This window comes from Microtus pennsylvanicus, chromosome 5, assembly GCF_037038515.1.
Source record: "Microtus pennsylvanicus isolate mMicPen1 chromosome 5, mMicPen1.hap1, whole genome shotgun sequence".
Lineage (NCBI taxonomy): Eukaryota > Metazoa > Chordata > Mammalia > Rodentia > Cricetidae > Microtus > Microtus pennsylvanicus.
Window position 1 is genome coordinate 63356948 of NC_134583.1, and position 19998 is coordinate 63376945.

A 19998-nucleotide genomic window follows, 5' to 3' on the forward strand; every position below is an offset into this window, starting at 1 on the left:
TCCCCCAGTGACACACACAGAGCCAGTTATCTATCTCTGGTGCTTGAGGCACAAGGTGATTAAGACGATTGATTTACTTGTAGTGAGGGATGCAGACCGTAAGGAAGACAACAGGTAAGACTTCACGTGGTAACAGATACCTAGGTCAACCTGGGTGATATGAGTAACTAGCTTCCTGAAGGTACTACTTCAGGGAATGTAGTCTTGGAGGCATTTCTGAGGGTGACCACTTGCACCTAGGTCTGAAGGAAGGAACTAATCTTGGGGAATGGGGGAATTGCAGTTATTTTAGGCACCACGAGCAGGAAAGCTTCACGGTGGACAGGGTTCATGTGTTTGAAAGTAATACAGAAGAAAGCCAGTGAAGGAGGCAGGAGCTGTCACTGCTGAGTTCCCAGCGAGGCACACAAAAGGTATTCCCCAAAGCTTTTGTAAATAAATTTAATTAGACTATGCCAAGTTATTAATCTCTCAAAGTTTAGATTCTTTGTCTTGGCTTCTGTGGTTGAAACCATTCTCTCAGCAGCAAAGCCACCCTCATCTTTCTGCCCTTTAGGAACCTTAAAGTGGTATCCATCTTTCAGACAATGTGGGGCTGGAGATGCATCTCCCTTGGTGGAGTGCTCATCCAGCGCGGCAAAGTCCTGGCTCTGATCCTCAGCACTGCATAGCCCCAGGTGTGTGACGAACACCTGTAACCCCAGCACTTGGGAGGTAGAGAGGAAGATCAGGAGTCTAGGTCGTCCTTAGCTACCTAGGAAGTGCAAGACTAGCCTGGGATAGGAGACCCCCGTTTAACAACAACAACCTCGAAAACAAAAGAGCAGCCAACAAAGGTTGCAAACAATGCTAACTTTTCTGCATCAATCACTTCCCCCTGCTCAGCTCAGTTTCCAGAGCAGTGTGTGGACTCCAGCACTAAAGTCACTCCAGTCCCCATCCATTTTCAGTCACATGATGATAATAATAACTGCTGATACTTTCGTAACATGACTTTTGTGACTTTAATGTCCATTACCTCGATTACATTCACACTGACCCTAACAAACAGACTGTATATAACCACCCTCACTTTACAGATATGTAAAATGAACACAGAATAAACATTTCTCCAGGATGCTGCCATTTATAACTGCTCCGTTCAACACCCATAGGAAGGGCCTGGAGCAGCTGTTCTCAACCTATGCATGAAGACCCCTGGGTGGTAGAATGACCCCTTGATAGGGGTCACCTAAGGCCACCGGAAAACACAGATATTTATATTACAATCCATGACAGTAGCAAAGTTACAGTTATGAAGCAGCAACAAAAACAATTTCGTGGTTGGTGGTCACCACAGTATGAGGAACTACATTAAAGGGTCACAGCATTAGGAAAGTTGAGAACCACTGTCTTTGCCCTGAGTCTCTATGGCTGTCCTCAATCTTGTCAATCCGTGGGACTTATCTTGTTTACCTGTAAACAATCTTTATCACTGGTAGAAGGTTAAGACTGGATAAGAGGACAAATTAAATTCTATTTTGCGTGGCAAGCACAAGAATCTACAATCTTTTAAGTCTTGTCGAAGAGTAACATATTGAGTCCTAATGGAATGAGAGCACTGCGAAACCACAGACTACTATATTACACTAATATGCATACACACATAACTCGTTATATGTAATACTTATATTTCTCCTTCCCATTGTCCTGGTCCAACATGGGTCTTAAACACAGAGAAACAGAAGGTGCAGAACCAGCTAGAGCACACACTGTGAACACCTCCCTCTCCAATAGTACCTACTACTTTTGGAGGTCAAGGTCCAATCACATTGCAAGGACGAAAATGTCTGTATGTACAAAACTGTTGGAAGACTTACGTCAGGGGGCAAGAGTGGGAAAGGCGGAGGGTGTCAAGGGGGTCTTTAGGTTTACCTCTATTTAAAGTTTTACACCTAACACTTATGCAAGTTATGTGCCGCTAATTTGCATTTGAAGCTTCGCCACGTGGGCAGTGCGTGCACTAGTCTCAACGACTTCTGTGGAGGGCAGGCCGGAGGACTTTGCCTCCCTCGGATTCAGGAGCCAGGGCTTGAAGTCCTGGGACGCGGGGTTAGAACCCTGGGTCACCCTTCCCGCAACCCGGGCACCTTTTCCTTCTCCGCACAGCTGAGAGACTTCCCGGAAAGCTCTTCCATCCGGATGGGAGCAAAGCGCAGAGAGCAGCTGTCGGCAGCCTGAGGCCTGTGGTCAAGCGGACCCCGCCGGGCCTTCCTGGACCCAGGAGGAATCCCGGGGAGGAACGAGGACCTTGCCTGCTCCCTGCGCGTGACTAGCAGGCCCACCTGGATCCCGCGCGCTCCCCAGGCTGGCCAATTAAAACCGCCGCTCGCTCTGCGCAGGCGTAGCTGGAGAGCGCCGCGCGACTGCGCGGGGCTGCCTAGTGGAAAGTCGAGCAGTCGATGAGAGGCCAGGGCGCGGATAGCGGAAGTGGACCGGCAGCCGGAAGTAGCTGGAATCCCAGCCGGATTGAGCGACTGACAGGATCCTGAGTTTCGAAGGGAAGGAGGCAGCCATGGAATTGGGCGAGCTGCTGTACAACAAGTCCGAGTACATTGAGACGGTGAGCCTGTACAGACCCTGTTCCCGCTGGTAGCCCAGCGGCCCCTGGACGACAAGACGACCGTCCCTCCTGTCCCTGCTTCACCCGGTCCTGCTCTCTCAGTCCGTTCCTTGGGGATGACGTAGAGAAGCTTCGTGTTTCCTCTGATTTTATTATTTAGTCCGTGCATGCATGAATTAGGCGCTCTCCTCCTTCCCACCCTCCGTCCGTCCGTCTCACCCGCCCCCCGTATGCATATATATCGATGAGTGGGCGTATACACACATGCCTGGTTTTCCTGTAGTGATAATGTCTTCCGGAATACACAATACAGTTTGTTCGTTCTGATATTCGTTACAGTTTCAGGGTTCAAGCACCTTTAAAAATAATATTTCACAGTCTACTAATGTGTTAAAAGTTATTGTTTCTAGTCGTCAACTCATGATAACACGTGAAAAGTGCTGAAAACACGCAAGTGCCGCTATTAGGGTTACTCTTTATTTTTTTCTGTATGTCCTTGCAACCCTGTGGTCATGGGAAAGTCGTTTTCCTCATTTAGGGCTGTGAAACCAGAGTATAGAACTGGGGTTTGAATGCGCATTAGATACAAATCTTTAATTCTTTTACTGAACTTTTAGTTCCTAGTCCACCCTTGCTCCTTTGAAATATTGGATTCAGTCCGTCTTACATGTTTTGGGGTACTTAGCACTCTTAGCATTGTGTTATACCCCAGCCTTCCCTCCCCTTCCTGCTCTCTCTCTCTCTTCCTTCTCTAATTTGTTTTTGTGATGGAGTCTCACTTTGCTGTCCACTCTGCAAACCCCAAATTCATAATCCTCCTGCCAAGAGCTGGGACAGTAGAGGTGCAGTACCACACTCAGCCCTCATCCCGTTTTAGACTGCACTCCGTTTATAGTAATTGTCTCTGCAGTGCGAGCTTTCTTGATGGAAATGGTAGCCCAGAAATCCCAGCTTTTTCACTCCAGATTTCTCTTAACCTTTAGGCGTCTGGGAACAAAGTTAGCCGCCAGTCTGTTTTGTGCGGAAGCCAGAACATCGTTCTCAACGGCAAGGTAAAGTACACTGGCAGCTCCGGAGTGCATACCTTTGCTCGTCACCATAGCAGCGGGGTTATAAGATGGTGCTGTGTCTCCAGTTTGTTGTACATTTCCAGTTCTCTTTCTTTGTTTTATTTTTTTCTCCAAATTGGATGTATTGAATGAACAAAAGTGATAGATAGGGAGAAGCTAGGGAATCAGAAACGGGTGATTAGATGGGGAATAGAGATGTGTTAAGGAAGAAGGGTGGGGAGAGCAGTGTTAACACATGAGATGTAAAGAGGAAGGCACAATAGACAAAGGGGCATGGGCAGATAGAGCAAGGGAGGGGGCTGGAGAGATGGCTCAGAGGTTAAGAGCACTGGCTGTATTTCCAGAGGTCCTGAGTTCAATACCCAGCAACCACATGGTGGCTCACAACCATCTGTAATGAGATCTGGTGCCCTCTTCTGGCCTGCACATGTACGTGCAGGCAGAACTCTGGATACATATAAATAAATAATAATATTTCGGAAAAAAAATAGAGCAAGGGAGGAGTGGAAGGGGAGGAATTTCATCTAAACTGAACATGAACTTTTTTTTGCCTTTTTCTTCAATATTGTATTTACACTGAATTAAATATTATGAATAAAAAGTGTTGGCGTGGGGGAAGGAACAGAATCCTTTTATGCTTGAACAAAATACAATGGCCCATTTTCTGCTGTGTTATATTGTGCCCAGGACTACTGGACATTAAACCTAAAGAGGCAATAAACTATTTTAAAGCAGAAATTAGGGAGATGCTTGCCTGTAATCTCAGCACTTGGGGAGATGAAACAGGATGATCGCACCAAGTTTCAAGTTACCTTTGACTACATAGGTGTTGCGGGAGCTCTTTCTGCTCCTTCAGCCAATAGCCGCTGAGATACCAGCCCACTGGGGCGTGGTCTCTCTCCCCCTTTTGTTTAAGTATGGCACCCAACGTGGGGTGCCAATTGAAGGCGTAAGTCACAAACAATCCCACACAGTTTGGAATTTGGGCTGGTATCTCAGTGGCTATTGGCTGAAGGAGCGGAAGGAGCTCCTGCAACACATAGCAAGGTCCAGATCATCCTCAGAGACTTAATGAGAGAAACTCTGTCTCAAAACAAAGTAAGTGGGGAACATACAACCAACATATGCGGACGTTGTTATTGCTGAGAGTACAGACCTATATACCAAAGCTTCTGATATATTTCTAAAGGGACTGGAATTACGGCCACATGTGGTGGCACAGCCTGTGTGAAAGCAGATAGGGCAGTCTCTGACCAAGTCTCCAAGGCTCAGAGGACCTCAGGTGAATCTGTGTGACTCTAAACACGTAGTTTTCAACCTGTGGATAGCAAGTCAGATACTTACCTTACGATTCATAATAGTACAAAATTCCAGTTATGAAGTAGATAAAGTAGCAATGAAATAATTTTATGTTTGGGGTCACCACAACATGAGGAACTGTACTAAAGGGTTACACAGCGTTAGAAAGGTTGAGATCCACTGCTCTACGTAGATAATGTTACCTAGCGTGTTCACTCAGTGAGTCGTATTTGTGGAGCATTGGGATCAAAACTTACATTGTTTTGCAGTCAATCCGAAGCCAGTTCTCCTTTCACCGTACAGTTGCCACTTTTATAGAACATTTGGTGTCACGAACCACAGCATAATGCTCAGTGTCCTGATGATTATCCTTTTATGTTACTCTTAGGCTACACTGGTAATTTTTAAAACATGTGTTGCTTTCTAGACCATTGTAATGAATGACTGTATCATCCGAGGAGATCTGGCAAACGTGAGAGTTGGACGGCACTGTGTTGTAAAAAGCCGTAGTGTCATCAGGCCACCGTTCAAGAAATTCAGTAAAGGGTATGTGATTAATTTCCAGTCCCAGGCTCCACACTGCTCCTGGTGATACTGTCCATGTCTTTAGATGTGTAATGAGAAGGGCTATCCTGTTAGGTGGGGTGCTGAATGAGAGTTCCCAATAATAAACACTGCTCTTGGTGGTTGTAGCCTTGTTCATGTTTGGTTGTCAGAACTAGAATAGTCCCTATGAGAGATAGAGAAATGAAGCTTAAATAGTAAAGCTTAAAGAGTAAAAGGTGAAGGTCATATCAGAATCAGATAATGCTAAGATATTTAGGTTTCTAATTTAAAATTAAAGAACTCTCAGAACTGATGTAGCCTATAGTTCATAAAATGTGGGTCATGACCCTGTATTATCTGCATAACTGAGTGTGGAAGACTGTGGGAAAAATTGGCCACAATGAAAGGTTTCTAAATATGCAACAACCAAAAATTAATTTGAAATGAAGTATATAATGAACCCAAAGTTTCTGACAGTGCTTCCCATGTGACATGACTGCAGTCTCAGTTTTGCACACAGCATGTGCATTGCACTGTACATGATGTCTACAAGCCACACCAATGAATACTGCCTGAAACACTTCTGCTCAGGCTTAGTCTACTGTATGTTATAAATTCTAAAGTCTTTACTGAACATACTAAGTGTCTTAGTTAGGGTTTCTATTTCTGTGATGAATCACCTTGACCAAAAAGCAAGTTGTGGGGGAAAGGGTTTATTTGGCTTACTCTTCCACATTGCCGCTCATCACTGAAGGAAGTTAGGACAGGAACTCAAATGGCAGGATCTTGGAGACAGGAGCTAATAATACAGAGGCCATAGAGGGATGCTGCTTCTGACTTGCTTCCCATGACTTGCTCAGCCTGCTTTTTTATAGAATCCAGGACCACCAGTCCAGTGATGGCACCATCCACCGTGAACTGGGCCTCCCCCATTGGTTACTAATTGAGAAAATGCCTTACAGCTGGATATCGTGGAGGCATTTCTTTAACTGAGGCTATTTTCTCTCTGATGACTCTAGCTTGTGTCAAGTTGACACATAAAACTGGCCAGTATAATATGTTTGCTGCTATTAGAAAAACATAATGGTTTAATTACTGAAAATAAACTTTTAATATTTTTCTATAGTTAACCCTTAACATGTAAATATAAAATTAGTATATATTTGATTTTATTTTAGAATGTTGTTTTTTGAGACTGAAGAGATGGCTCAGCAGTTAAGAGTACCACTGCTCTTGCAAAGGACCTGGGTGATTTACAGCTGTGTATTGTTCTAAGGGACTAGTTCTTTCTGCTGGCCTCCTTGGACTTTGGTGTGCATGTGGTGTACATCAGCTCATGCAAACAAATACACATATAAACTCCGTGGTTACAGGTGTTTACTGCTCTGTCAGAGGACCAGGTTCAGATACCACCATCCACATCAGGTGGCCTATACCTCCAGCGCCAAGGGATCCACTGCTCCCTCCTGGCCTCTATGGGTACCCAGAAACATACAAATAAAATAAGGCTTTAACAAAAACAAGTTCTATTAAATGCTGTTATAGAAACATTGTCAGTAATATTTTAGGATTCACAGAAAATGAAATGATGTTAGATGTTTGGAGGAAGCCTGATAACTCCTATTCAGTCTTGATTTAAATATAATCTTGTTTTGTTTTTTCTTTCCCCAAGATAGACTTCCACTATGTAGCTCTGGCTGTCCTGGAACTCACAGAGCTCTATGAGACCAGGCTGGTTTTGAACTCACTGATCTGTCTCTGCCTCCCAAGTGCTAGGATTAAAGGTGTGAGCCACCACATCTGGCTTTAAATTCCGCTCTCTAATAGACTTTCCCAAAGCCCCTGTTAGGTACTAGCACAGCCTTCTATCACAGCTATAACTAATTATGTGTATAGTCCTTTATAGATCTGTTTTCTTCTCTTGATTGTACCCTCCTCCTGCAGCAGATCTGTTTTGCTTACATTGTATCCCCAGTTCCTAGCAGAGAGTCTGGCACACAGTAAATATGGCAGACGGTTAAAGTTTAAAAATGTTGGGAACTAAAATGATTTTTTTAAGATCAGAGAATGTAGAGTCCTTGTATAGCGTACATAAGGCCCTAGGTTCAGTCCCAGCACTACAGGAACAGGTATGGTGGCACACAGCTTTAGTTCAGAGCCAGAAAGATCAGATGTTCAAGGTCATCTTCTGCTACATAGCAAATTTAAGGCCAGGTGAGCTAAATGAAACCGTGTTCTCCTCCCTAGCTCTCCAGGTTTTTTTGTTTTTGTTGTTTTATTTTGTTTTTGGTTGTTGTTGTGGTTGTTCTTTGCTCTGGGTTGAGCACCAAAACAGATAACCTATGAACTTGTCAGTCCTGGAAACAGGTTACTGAACTTGTCTGAGAGCTTTGTCAAGGAAAGCAGGGATGGGTCAGTACCCACATCTTAATTTGCTTTGAAGATTCTACTCCTGCCTTACTGTTTCCTTGTACAACACAGTAATTCTGATTCACTTGTACAACACAGTGACCTGATTCCTTGGTTTTAATATTTGGAATTTCAGTGACCTGGGGATTCTTTTCTTTCAGGGAATAGTCTTATTAACATGACAAAAACTGAGGGTATGGTACATGTTTGTAATCCCACTGCTCAGGAAGCTAAGCCAGGAGGATCAAAGGTTTATGGCCATCTTAGACTATATGACAAATTCTAGGTCAGCCTGGGTAACATAGGAAGAGTCTGGACAGACGGTGGTGGCGCACACCTTTAATCCCTGCACTTGGAAGGCAGAAGCAGGCAGATCTCTGTGAGTTCAAGGACAGCCTGGTCTACAGAACCCTGGTTCCAGGACATCTAGGACTATTACACCAAGAAATCCTATTTCAAAAAACCAAAAAAAAAAAAAAAAAAAGAGTCTGTCTGTACTGGACCTGGTGACAAATGTTTATAATCCCAGAGCTTGAGAGACAGAGGGGCAAGAGGATCTCTCAGTGAGTTTAAAGCCAGCCTGCTCTACATAGCAAGTTCTAGGATAGTCAGGACTACAAAGAGAAATCCTGTCTCAAAAATCAAGGTTCTATCTGTAAGTAAATATATGTTGAGATTATTATCTGTAGTTCTGTAAACCTTAACCCAAACTCCAGTACCTTGACCTTTTCTTGTTTGTCTTCTTTTCCTTTTTAGTGTTGCATTCTTTCCTCTCCATATTGGGGACCATGTCTTTATTGAGGAAGACTGTGTGGTAAACGCTGCTCAGATCGGTTCCTATGTTCATGTTGGGAAGAACTGTGTGATTGTGAGTATGTGACTCACTCAGATAAGCAGCATCACTGCTTCCTCTCTGTCTTCCTTCCCCGCCCGCTCTGTGGGAATCTGTCCTTGTAATGGGGGGCATTCCCTTTTCTTGGGGTTTGGTTTTTCTTACTAGATTTGGAGGGGTTTTTTTTTCTTTTTTTTTTTTTACAAGCGTTAATAATAATGGCTAGTGGGCTGGGGATCTAACTCACTGGTTTATGTAGTTTGTATGAGGTTCTGGATTTGATTCTTCAACACTGCAAAGACATAGTCACACACCCAAAATAAAACCAAGTACTAATGGCTAGCCTTTATTGAACCTTTTCAATATGATGTTAAATATGGGGATACACACACACACACACACACACACGTATGGGGCTCTTGGGGCTAAGAAGATAGCTCGGTTGATGAGGTATCAGTCATGCAAAACGAGAATCTAAGTTTGGTCCCTAGGACCCATATAAAGAACCAGAGTGATATCACACACTTCTAATTGACCACTGGGGAGGCAGAAACAGGCAGACCTCTGGGTCTCACTGTCTGGCCAGCTAGTCTTCTTGGTAAACACCAGAGCAATGAGAGACCCTGTCACAAAAAAAAAAAAAAAAAAAAAACAAACTAAGGTACATGGTGCCTGAGGACCAACATTGGAGGTTGACCTCTGGTCTCCAGACATGATCACATACATGTCGTCATAGTAAACGTATATGCACACAAAACCTTTTCCCTCAGTCACTTCATTTTATATTCATAACCATCGAAGACTGTTGATACTGTTGTTATTCCTATCTGCTGAAGAGAGGATTGAGAACCATAGAGACTAAGGAATTTGACAGAGGTAGTCTGTGGTAGAGCTAGGGTTTATATACATGTCATTTGAATGGTTGTGCTGCCGTATGGGCTCTTTGTTGCCTTGCCTCAGCAGGACAGGCTCCAAAGCTACAGAGAAACCCTGTCTTGAAAAACCAAAACAAACAAAAACAACAACAACCAAAAACTTGCAGTATGATAAGAATGAAGGATATGATGGACGGATAGAAACTGGCACAGAAGACATTATAGTTTGGTCATTTCAGGGGAGGGATTGTTATATGCAAGAGTCTGTCTCTATTGTTAGGGACTGCAGGGCACAGACAGGCCTCCAGTTGAGTGTCTCTATTGTTAGGGGACTGCAGGTAGTGCAGGGCACAGACAGGCCCCCAGTTCAGCGGCACCTGAAAGATCTGGTCCATAGAAGCACAGGCATAAGTTTGTTTCACACAACCAGGATTTGGGTTTCTTGCTGTTTGGTAGATGAAGAATTGGTATCTTTTGGAGTTTCTGAGAATCATGTTCTAGTTGAGAATGTTAATAACCTAAATTTGTCTACCTAAAGACGTTCCCTGTATTTAGATGTGTACCTCAGACTAGAAGTATAGTTTTAAAAAAAAGCCATATTCTCCATCCCCAAATTGCAGAGCCAACTCCCTGCCCAAGATAAGCATCAGATGTTGAAGTATTGAAACCCATGCAGTTCACGTTCTAAGAGCCATAAGGACTCAGCATGGGTGGTCAGTGCAGGAAAGATGTGAAAACAATCCTAATTGGACTTTACTCAGAGGTGGGGAATGATTATTCTGCCAAAGGAATTCTTTAATATGTGTAGAGACAACGTTTTTGTTCTGTTTCATGTTAAAGAAAGGGAATAAGGGAATAACAGCCATCTAGAGTGGGATCTGGTGCCTTTTTTTTTAAATTTTATTTAATTATTATGTGTACAACATTCTGCTTCCCACACACCAGAAGAGGGCACCAGATCTCATTACAGATGGCTATGAGCCACCATGTGGGTGCTGGGAATTGAACTCAGGATCTCTGGAAGAGTAGTCAGTGCTCTTAACCTCTGAGCCATCTCTCCAGCCCCGATCTGGTGCCCTTTTTTGTCCTGCAGACAGAATTCTATATACATGATAAATAAATAAACCTTTTTTTTAAAAAAGAAGGGGCTGAGCCGGACGGTGGTGGTGCATGCCTTTAATCCCAGCACTTGGGAGGCAGAGAGGTGGTTCTCTGTGAGTTCAAGGCCAGCCTGGTCTACAAGAGCTAGTTCCAGGACAGGAACCAAAAGCTGTGGAGAAACCAGGTCTTGAAAAATCAAAAAAAAAAAAAAAAAAAAAGAAAGAAAGAAAGAAAGAAAGAAAGAAAGAAAGAAGGGGCTGAGAAGTGGTGGCACATGCTTTAATCCCAGCACTTGAGAGGCAGAGACTGGTCTACAAGAGCTAATGCCAGGATAGGCTCTAAAACTACAGTGAAACCCTGTCTTGAAAAACCAGAAAAAAGCAGGGGGAGGGGGGGATGATAAAAAGTTACTATCAAATAGAAGAAAGGAAAGTAGTGATTAAAGGAAGACTAGAAGGAGATTGAATAAGGACACTAAAATACAGCTTAGTAAGGAAGACATTCTAGTAGAGTAGCCACAGTTCACAACAACCTACTGTATACTGAAGAATCTGAAGAGAGGCATTTGAATACTCAAAACGTGAAGTGATAAGACAGTCAAAATTCCAATTGCATTGATTTGATCAGCACATGTTGTGTACTGAAGTATCATACTGTAACTTACAAATACAGTTATTAAATACTGGTTATTACATATTGCTCTTAGAAATTGAACCTAGGGCCTTGTGTATGCCAGGCAAACATTCTATCCTGAGCTAATCTTAAAACTTTTTTTTTTAATTTTTAGGACAGGGATTGTCTAAGTTGGTTGGTCTAACCTGAACTTGGTGTGGCCTAGACTGGCCTTAAACTTGTGCCACTGCTGCCCCAGCCTTCGAGTAGTTGGGTTATAGGCTTGTACCACCTGGTGAGATACTCTGCTTTTTATACCTCTTTTCAGAATATTACTTAATGACCTCGTCATTGTTCAGTGTGAGCAGTACTTGTTAGCCCTTGACACATTTTAAAGTAGAGTCTTTTAGAACTGTAGACTCTGAGAGCTAAAGCCTGACTGCCTCCATAGCACATAGACTTTCTAGAGTGTCCTCTGTGGTAGCCTAATGATGGGCTTGCTGTGTAAATCAGAATTGTCATATGCCGGGAGGAAAAGCTTAGCAAGCAATGTCGTAGGCATTACGGTACTGTCAGCTTTATGCTTGTTACCGGACTGGTGGGATTACTGTTGGTTTGGCTTTATATCCTGCTTCCTAGGTGAGGAAACCAAGGCTCAGAGATGCAAATTTGACCTGCATAAAATTATCTAGGTTGCTGTAACATGAGCTGCAGAGCTACAGTTCCTGATTCCTCCTTGGAGGAAGAATGAAGTCTTTTACTTTCTTAGCTGTTACCAGTCCTCTCATGCCTTAAAACTATTGGCATTCCTTGTATTGCTGCGAATTAATCCCTGTACTCAGAATGTTCCTGAAATTTGATTAATCTGTTTCTCTAAGTAGACAAGATCTAAGTGAATGGGATGGCCAACTAGTAGATATAGCAGGCTGCTGGCTCTTTAGTGACTGGCAGTAAGTAGTGAGAAGATTCCTTTCCACTGGTTTTTCCCTAAGGCCATTTGTCTCTGGATCCCAACACAGAAAACGCGTCAAGCCTTACTTAGCGCATTCCATTCTCATGTGCTTAGTCTTGGGGATTAGGAGTGTAGGCGTGACCACAGCCTTAGAGATAACATCACCTTGTTCCCCAGGGGAGATAGACAGCTGATGTCTTTGAAAGTGCCATAGCTAATTCGTGATTGAGAATGTCCATGGAAGAATGAAGATCTATACTTACAGCCTGCTTCTAAGCCAGACACACCAACTGTTGCCGGTCCTCCTGTCCATCCAGCTGGTGGCAGCTCAAGCATTTATGACATTCAGACATTGCAGATAGAAGCTTTTAATTTTTTGTTTTTTTATTTAGTTGAGTGTGATGGTGTTTGCCTTTAATCACAGTCCTGGGGGAGAGAAGGTTCATAGAGGTAGATGGATCTCTGTGAGTTTTGAGTAAAGTCTGGTCTACAAAGCGAGTTCCAGGACAGCCAGAGCGGCAGAGGTCAGAAGAGAATGTAAGATTTGCTGGAACTGGAGTTTTAGACTGTTGCAAGCCACCTTGTGGGTCCTGGGAATCAAATCAGGGTCCTTTGGAAGAGAATCCAGTGCTCTTAATTATTGAACTATCTCTGAAGCCTCCCAGGTTTTGTTCTTGTTTTTGTTTTGAGACAGGTTCTCATTAGTAGCTGGCCTGGAATGTATAGACTAGGCTTACCTGGAACTCACAGCTTGCCTGTGCTGGGATTAAAGAAGGCTGCTACCATTTCTGGTGGTAGAAGCTTTTTTAAAAAATTCATTTAGGGAGGCTGGAGAGATGGCTCAGCAGTTTAGAACACTGGCTCTTTACACATCTGCATTCTCAGCCAGATATTTTTCATCTGGTTGTCTAATCTCATTTCTCCTATCTTGTGTTTTACTACCTAGATTTTTGTCAAATTGTTTTTATCAGGACACAGGAGAATTTACAAGCCCTAGTAAAGATAGCTTTAGGAGCTCAGGGGGTAGTGTTTTCTATGTTAAGGCAAAGGATCTGAGATTAAGTCTCCAGCACCCATATAAAACCTGGGCACCCCAGTTCTGGAGAGTGAAAGCTCTTGTGTCAAAAAGTAAGGTTGAGGGGGCTGGAGAGATGGCTCAGTGGTTAAGAGCATTGCCTGCTCTTCCAAAGGTCCTGAGTTCAATTCCCGGCAACCACATGGTGGCTCACAACCATCTGTAAAGAGGTCTGGTGCCCTCTTCCGGCCTGCAGGCATACACACAGACAGAATGTTGTATATAATAAATAAATATTAAAAAAAAAAGTAAGGTTGAAAATTACCACTTTGGGGCTGGAGAGATGGCTCAGTGGTTAAGAGCATTGCCTGCTCTTCCAAAGGTCCTGAGTTCAATTCCCAGCAACCACATGGTGGCTCACAACCATCTGTAATAAGGTCTGGTGCCCTCTTCTGGCCTTTGGCATACACACAGATACACTATTGTATACATAATAAATAATAGATAAATATTTTTAAAAAAAGAGAAAATTACCACTTTCTTGATTAAAAAAAACAAACAACTTCTGACCTCCACATGGGTATGCATGGATGAGCACACTCACATACATACAATAAAAAAAAAATAGTTAATAAAGAGTGAAACTTTGAGCCAGCTGGTGGTGGCACAGGCTTTTAATCCCAGCACTTGAGAGACAGAGGCAGGCATATCTCTGAGTTTGAAGCTAGACTAGTTTATGGAGTGAGTGGACAGCCAGGGATACACAGAGAAACCCTGTCTTACAAAACAAAACAAACAAATAAGAATAAACCTTGATCTGCTCAGTGAGTATCCTAAGGCATAGGTTTAAACCATATATATATATATATATATATATATATATATATATATATATATATATATATCTTTTCCCTTAACCTAACAAATAAATGAGTTTTCCCATGGCACATTTCTTGCCTTTAAAATGCTGTGAATTATAGGAGAATTGAAAAAATGTTACCTCTGTATAAAGTTAATCATAGTTGGAATATTCAAATAGCTATCTCCCGTGGAAAAACAAGTTGACTAATACCTTCTACTGAAGAAAATTTGTCCAGAGAGCAGACAAGTAGCCCTTAAACTGGCAGGTATCCAATCAGATGTATTAGATTAGCTAATATAAAGTGAGAGTCCAGAAGTAGATCCTAATTTCATGCTCACATGATCCAACGGCTCATCTGACACCATGAACAGAGGTTACTTCCTGGCAAGGATAAGATGTGGTGGGCATCCATCCTGTCTTCTGAACTCTAAAGTGCTCAACCCAGGTTGAGGTTTATTAGACTAAGTTGGCTCATATGCCAGTTCCCCAAACCTGTCACTGGTCAAGCATGGAGTCTGTATGTGGGCTAGAGATAAATAAAGTGTGTGGACCAAGATGGGGTAGGTAGTGCCAATGCAAAAAGATTTCTGTTACCAGAAGAAAAGACAGCAAAACAACAGATGTCACTAGGTCAAATAGAAGAGAAAATGGAACTCTCAGAAGACAGAGGTTTGCCTACTATCTAATGCCTAAGGCAACCTATACTGTCTGTAGCATACAACCCTCCCTCCTGTGTATACCTGTGCATACACACACACACACACACACACACACACACACACACATCTACATACACTCACAAACCCTTTACTCCTTCTTGTCAGATTCCACTTGAAGTATATAATTTCAACCAAACACCCTGTCATTGTCCCTGACTCCCTTGCTATTATAAGATACCATGAATGCTTGGGTATGATGGTGCTTGGCATTAATGCTAACACTCTGGAGGTAGAAGCAGGCAGATCTCTGTGTTCAAGGCTAGCCTGGTCTACATAGCAAATTCCAGGCCAAGTAAGACTACAATAGTTAGACACTGTCATAAAAATACTATGGACAGAGAAAATATAGACCAGCTTCCACGCCGAGTACTAAACAAGCTTTACTCCCATGTCTTGGTCAATCCCTATTAATAACATTTTAATTTCAGGGACGCCGGTGTGTCTTGAAAGACTGCTGCAAAATTCTTGACAATACAGTATTACCTCCAGAAACTGTGGTCCCACCATTCACTGTCTTCTCAGGCTGTCCAGGTAATGTTGATGTTAATGTCTATTTCAGCCTCCTTAAAACTCTTTTCCATTACTAAAGTAATCCCTGCGACTTCTGACTCTGATATGTGATTAGCAACAAAACACTTAGAAAAGGCATGCAAATAAGTTGCTTTTGGTGGTGGTGGTGGTATTTGTTTTTTGAGATGGGGTCTCCTTTGTGTAGCCTTGGCTGGTCTGAAATTCACTTCATAGACTAGGCTGCCCTTGAATTCACAGAGATATCCCTGCTGGCACCTCCTTGTGCTCAGATAAAAGGCATGCACCACCACACCCAGCGAACAAACTGTGTTTTGAATGAATAACTGGATTTACAAGGAAAAAAGGAAATTATCAGAAGTAAAAGGAAATGAGACCCAAGCTGGAAGACTGCAGGTGTTAAATGCTGACTTCATAGTAGAATGATTAAAATGTAGGAGATAAAGCCTTAGATCCACTTGTGGCAGAGAGATTCTCAAATACCTTTGAAGGGTTTTTCCTCAAGGTTGCTATAGGGACTGGAAAGATGGCTCAATGGTTAAAAGCACTGGATGCTCTTCCACGGGACCTGGGTTCAATTTCCTACACTCACATGGCAGCTCAACTTTCTCTAAGTCTAGTTCCATGAAATTCAACTCCCTTTTATGGCCTGTGCAGTCACCAGGCACATACAAGGTAAACAGACATACATTCAGGCAAAATACCCATACACATAAAAATAAATAAATAACATCTAGGAAAAAGGGTTGCTGTGGAACACATCTGCCATCAGCACATAGTAAGGACAAAGAAACATTTCTTTCTTGGCCTGGGCTCTGAGTAGACAAGGGGGAAAGAGAAAAATCTCTTTAGAGATATGGCATGTATACTTCATTTTCTTAATGCATTCAGGTTCCTTCGTACCAACTTCTTATGGTCATTGAACCCTAATGTCAGAAGACAAGGAACCGTCCTGGTGTTTCAGGTTGAATTAATAAAGACTATCTTTAAAAAGGCCCAGGTGCATAGAACCGTCCAGGTCTCTGTATATGTGGAAACTGAGACTGGAAGGTGGGCTGTCCCCAATGTCAAAGCCTTGTCCAAAGCTTCTTGCACCATAACAAGGTATTTTTTGTTTTTCTTTTGAGTAGTTTCACAAATATATGCCAGACATTAGGGTACTTTTTTGGCACTTCTATCTTTGAATTCAGACATGTGGGCTTGCAAGGAATCTGGCACATTTGTGATGGCTATATGAGATAAAAATTGATCATGAAGCAAAAAGAAATGGAAACCAGGATCAATCTTGATCAGAAGCTTTGATACTGTTGCAGCCAGGCAGATAATGTAGTAATTGAAGTCATAGCTCATCGTGGCTGTTTGACCTGGCAACTGAGAGCATGAAATCTGATGTTTAAGGAACAGCTAAATATGGAAATTTATGTGGTATCTCTGAATTTTTAAGGTAATCTAATTATTACTGTGATATTTAGTGGCTGGAGAGATGGCTCAGCTAGTAAGAACACTTGTTTCTCTTGCAAAGGACCTGGGTTTGATTCCAAGCACCACATGACTCACAGCCATCCATAAATCCACTTCCAGGGGATCCGAAGCCCACTTCTGACTTGGGCAGCAGGCATGCACATGGTGCACAAACATACATGCAGGCAAAGTATTCAAACACAAAAGAACAAAAGAAGTTTTTTGAGCCAGTTGTGCTAGCATATATCTTTATCTCAGCACTCAGGAGTTTGAAGCCAGTCTGGTGTGCATGGTAAGTTCCAGGACAGCCAGGACTACATAGAGTCCCTGACTCAGATGAACAAAACAAAACAAAAATACTGTGAAGTTTAAACATGTTTACACGTCTAACGTGTAGCTTTTAGTTATAGAGTATGAGAATTTTATGAAGTTGTTTTTATATATACTTTACATTTTGTATAAGTGTATAAAATATCTGTGTTTATAGGTTTGAATAGAAAATGTAGATATTTGAAACTGCACCTGTATTAATGAAACTGCTCAGAAACTACCATTTATTTAGCAGTATACCTTGGATAGCTTTTCAGGTGGTATATGAAGAGCCACATCACTCCTCTCAAGGGTTACAGGTTTCACACACTGCATAGATAGATTTACCACAAAGCATTGGATCAGTCTCATAGTGTAATGGGTCACTAGCAGTTGTACCTGGGCACTATTAGAAACTATCTTGACACTCTTTTACATGTATTGCACTATGGGACACAATTATCTCTGGTGTATATTCTTAGAAACACTTAGGACCACAGAATGTGAACGTTGAAAACTTTGCTGGCTATTTTTATTTTATGTGTTTGTGTCTTTGCCTGCATATATCTCTAGGTGCATGCAGCACCCAGACCTGAAGTTACAGGTGATTGTTAACTGCCGTGTGGGTGCTGGGACTGAACCTTGGACTTCTGCAAGAACAATCAGTGCTCTTAACTGCCAGGGCATCTCTCTAGCCCTTTACTAGCTATTTTTAAAGTGTCCTTCAAAACATCTGCATGATGGGGCTGGAGAGATGGCTCTGCAGTTAAGAGCATTAGCTACTCTTCCAGGGGACGTGGGTTCGATTTTCCGTACCCCACATGGCAGCTCATAATTGTCTGTAACTCTAGTTCCAAGGGGGATCCAACAACCTTACATGGATGAATGAAGGCAAAACACCAATGCACGTTTAAAAAAAAAAAGTCTGTACAGAGTAAGCTCCAGGACATCACAGAGAAACCCTGTCTCTAACCAAAACAGCAAAAAACAAACGAAATCTGCATGAATGGAGACAGCAGCTCAGAGTACCAACCACTGTTTCAGAATTTTTTTCCTTTGATTTTGCTTTTGTTTTTCTGAGGCAGGATTTCCCTGTGTAGCCCTGCTTGTCCTGGAACTCATACCGTAGAGCAGGCTGGCTTCGAACTTACAGAGATCTGCCTGTCTCTACCTCTCGGAGTTCTGGAACTAAAGGCATGTGCCTTCATGCCCGCTTAGGAGTGAAGTTCTCTGCCATGCTTGTTCCATCATGAACTGTTGTGCTGTCCTCCTTGGATTCACCTACACCTAGCATCATTGCTTGGGTTTTATTGTGCTGGACTGAGTTTCACTGTAGGAATGGCAGGGCAGTTCTTGCCTCAGGGGTAAGACAGGCTCTGTGGGGCTCACACTGTAATCCTGGGGGTGGAAGGCCCTTGTGTGGAACGACACTCGGAGCAGTCAGAGGTGCTTCTCTCTTTTTATCTTGTAAGCATGTTCTGACCTCCTCCACCTGCCATTTGCTTCTTCATTTGGAAAGCTGTAGTGTTTGTTTCCCAAACACAAACTCAGACCTTTCAGCAGATGTCGGTAATCAACAGTCTTGTCAGTCTGAAGATGAAGTACCTCACAGTTAGATCCTCACAGTAGATCCCAGAAGGCTTTGCACAAAGGGTAGGACTCCAGGCCTCCTGGCTCCCTTGCTTGACCGACCGGCTCTCTTTCTCCCCAGGACTCTTCTCAGGGGAGCTCCCAGAGTGCACACAGGAGCTGATGATTGACGTCACCAAGAGCTACTACCAGAAGTTTCTACCCCTAACACAAGTCTAATATCTCTGCTTTATATCTTGAATTCTTTTGACTTCTACGATGAACTTGGAGATAAAGCGAGCAGTCAGTAACTACAAGAGCTACCATCTACTCTCCTTGACAGCATCTACTCTCCTTGATTTTTGGTTCTTTTTTTTTTATTATTTAAAATTTTCAGTCCTCCAAGGTTCTGAGCATTTAAGAATTTAATAAGAAGACTGGAGAGGTGGCCCTGTGGTTAAGAGTACTGGCTGCTCTTCCAGAGGACCCAGGTTCAATTCCCAGCACCCACTTGGCACCTTACAACCAACTATAATTCCAGTTTCAGGTGATCTGATGGGTTTCTGGCCTTCCTGGGCGCCAGATATATATGTGGTACAGACATATATGCAGCCAAAACATCCCTTAACATCAAATAATGAACTCTTTAAAAATAATTTTAATAAGAGAACGTCTGGAGTTGTCTCTTACACCTGCTATGTCACCAGTCACTGTACCATTGTCTGAGAAGGGCAGAAAGGTCTGTTCCCAACACTCCAGCCCTATGGTCCTGCAGATGGCTGGAATGGGCCTGCAGAGCCATAGCACCCTCCCAGCATAAGGTCACATGACCAAGGTGCTGCTCACAACCATGTTCTACCCCTACTGCACACCACCACACAGATTACATTCATCTATCCTGCTGCTCACATGGGACTGGTGGCCACAATTTCTTGTACCCTGGGGAAAGTGTTTGTGATTTCAGAGCCCAGGTTCCTGTTGGCTGTTAAAACATGGGGGACAGAGACGGGCTGTAGTGACACATACCTGCCACCCTAGCACCTGTGGAGCAGAGGCAGGAGGACTGACAGCTACATAGTGAGCTCAAACACTTGCCTGGTGTTCTACTTGAGACCCTGCTTCAAAACAACAAAAACAGACCAGGAAAAGAAAACATAAAGAGCAGGTGGTAGCTGTTCTTTATTTCAGAGAGACCTTAGCTGTCCTAAAGTAGTTAATAAAGATATAAAACATCCTG

General features: G+C 42.9%; 2 protein-coding genes across 4 annotated transcripts in view; one reads left to right on the plus strand and one right to left on the minus strand.

Moving 5' to 3' along the window:
* Palb2 (partner and localizer of BRCA2) overlaps window positions 1-2462 on the minus strand; it is a 27171-nt gene extending 24709 nt beyond the window's left edge. Inside the window, exon 1 of one of the 3 annotated variants that reach the window (XM_075972096.1) lies at window positions 2130-2462. In XM_075972096.1, coding sequence (XP_075828211.1) covers window positions 2130-2177 — 48 coding nt within the window. In that variant the 5' untranslated portion in view covers window positions 2178-2462. The remainder of the gene's footprint in view (window positions 1-2129) is intronic. The other 2 variants (XM_075972097.1, XM_075972099.1) reach the window with 2 other exon arrangements.
* On the plus strand, window positions 2444-19998 carry Dctn5 (dynactin subunit 5). The gene is made up of 6 exons (XM_075972100.1): window positions 2444-2602; window positions 3586-3654; window positions 5399-5517; window positions 8683-8794; window positions 15323-15425; window positions 18904-19998. The coding sequence occupies exons 1-6, from the start codon at window positions 2555-2557 to the stop codon at window positions 18999-19001; spliced, it is 549 nt and encodes a 182-aa protein (XP_075828215.1). The 5' UTR covers window positions 2444-2554; the 3' UTR covers window positions 19002-19998.

What these genes read in the sequence shown, in the direction of transcription:
- Dctn5 (XM_075972100.1), top strand. Translation starts at nt 2,555, where the DNA reads ATGGAATTGGGCGAGCTGCTGTACAACAAGTCCGAGTACATTGAGACG. An exon ending in AGTCCGAGTACATTGAGACG is followed by an intron (nt 2,603 to 3,585) that starts GTGAGCCTGTAC and finishes CTTAACCTTTAG; the next exon opens with GCGTCTGGGAACAAAGTTAG. An exon ending in TGTCTTCTCAGGCTGTCCAG is followed by an intron (nt 15,426 to 18,903) that starts GTAATGTTGATG and finishes CTTTCTCCCCAG; the next exon opens with GACTCTTCTCAGGGGAGCTC.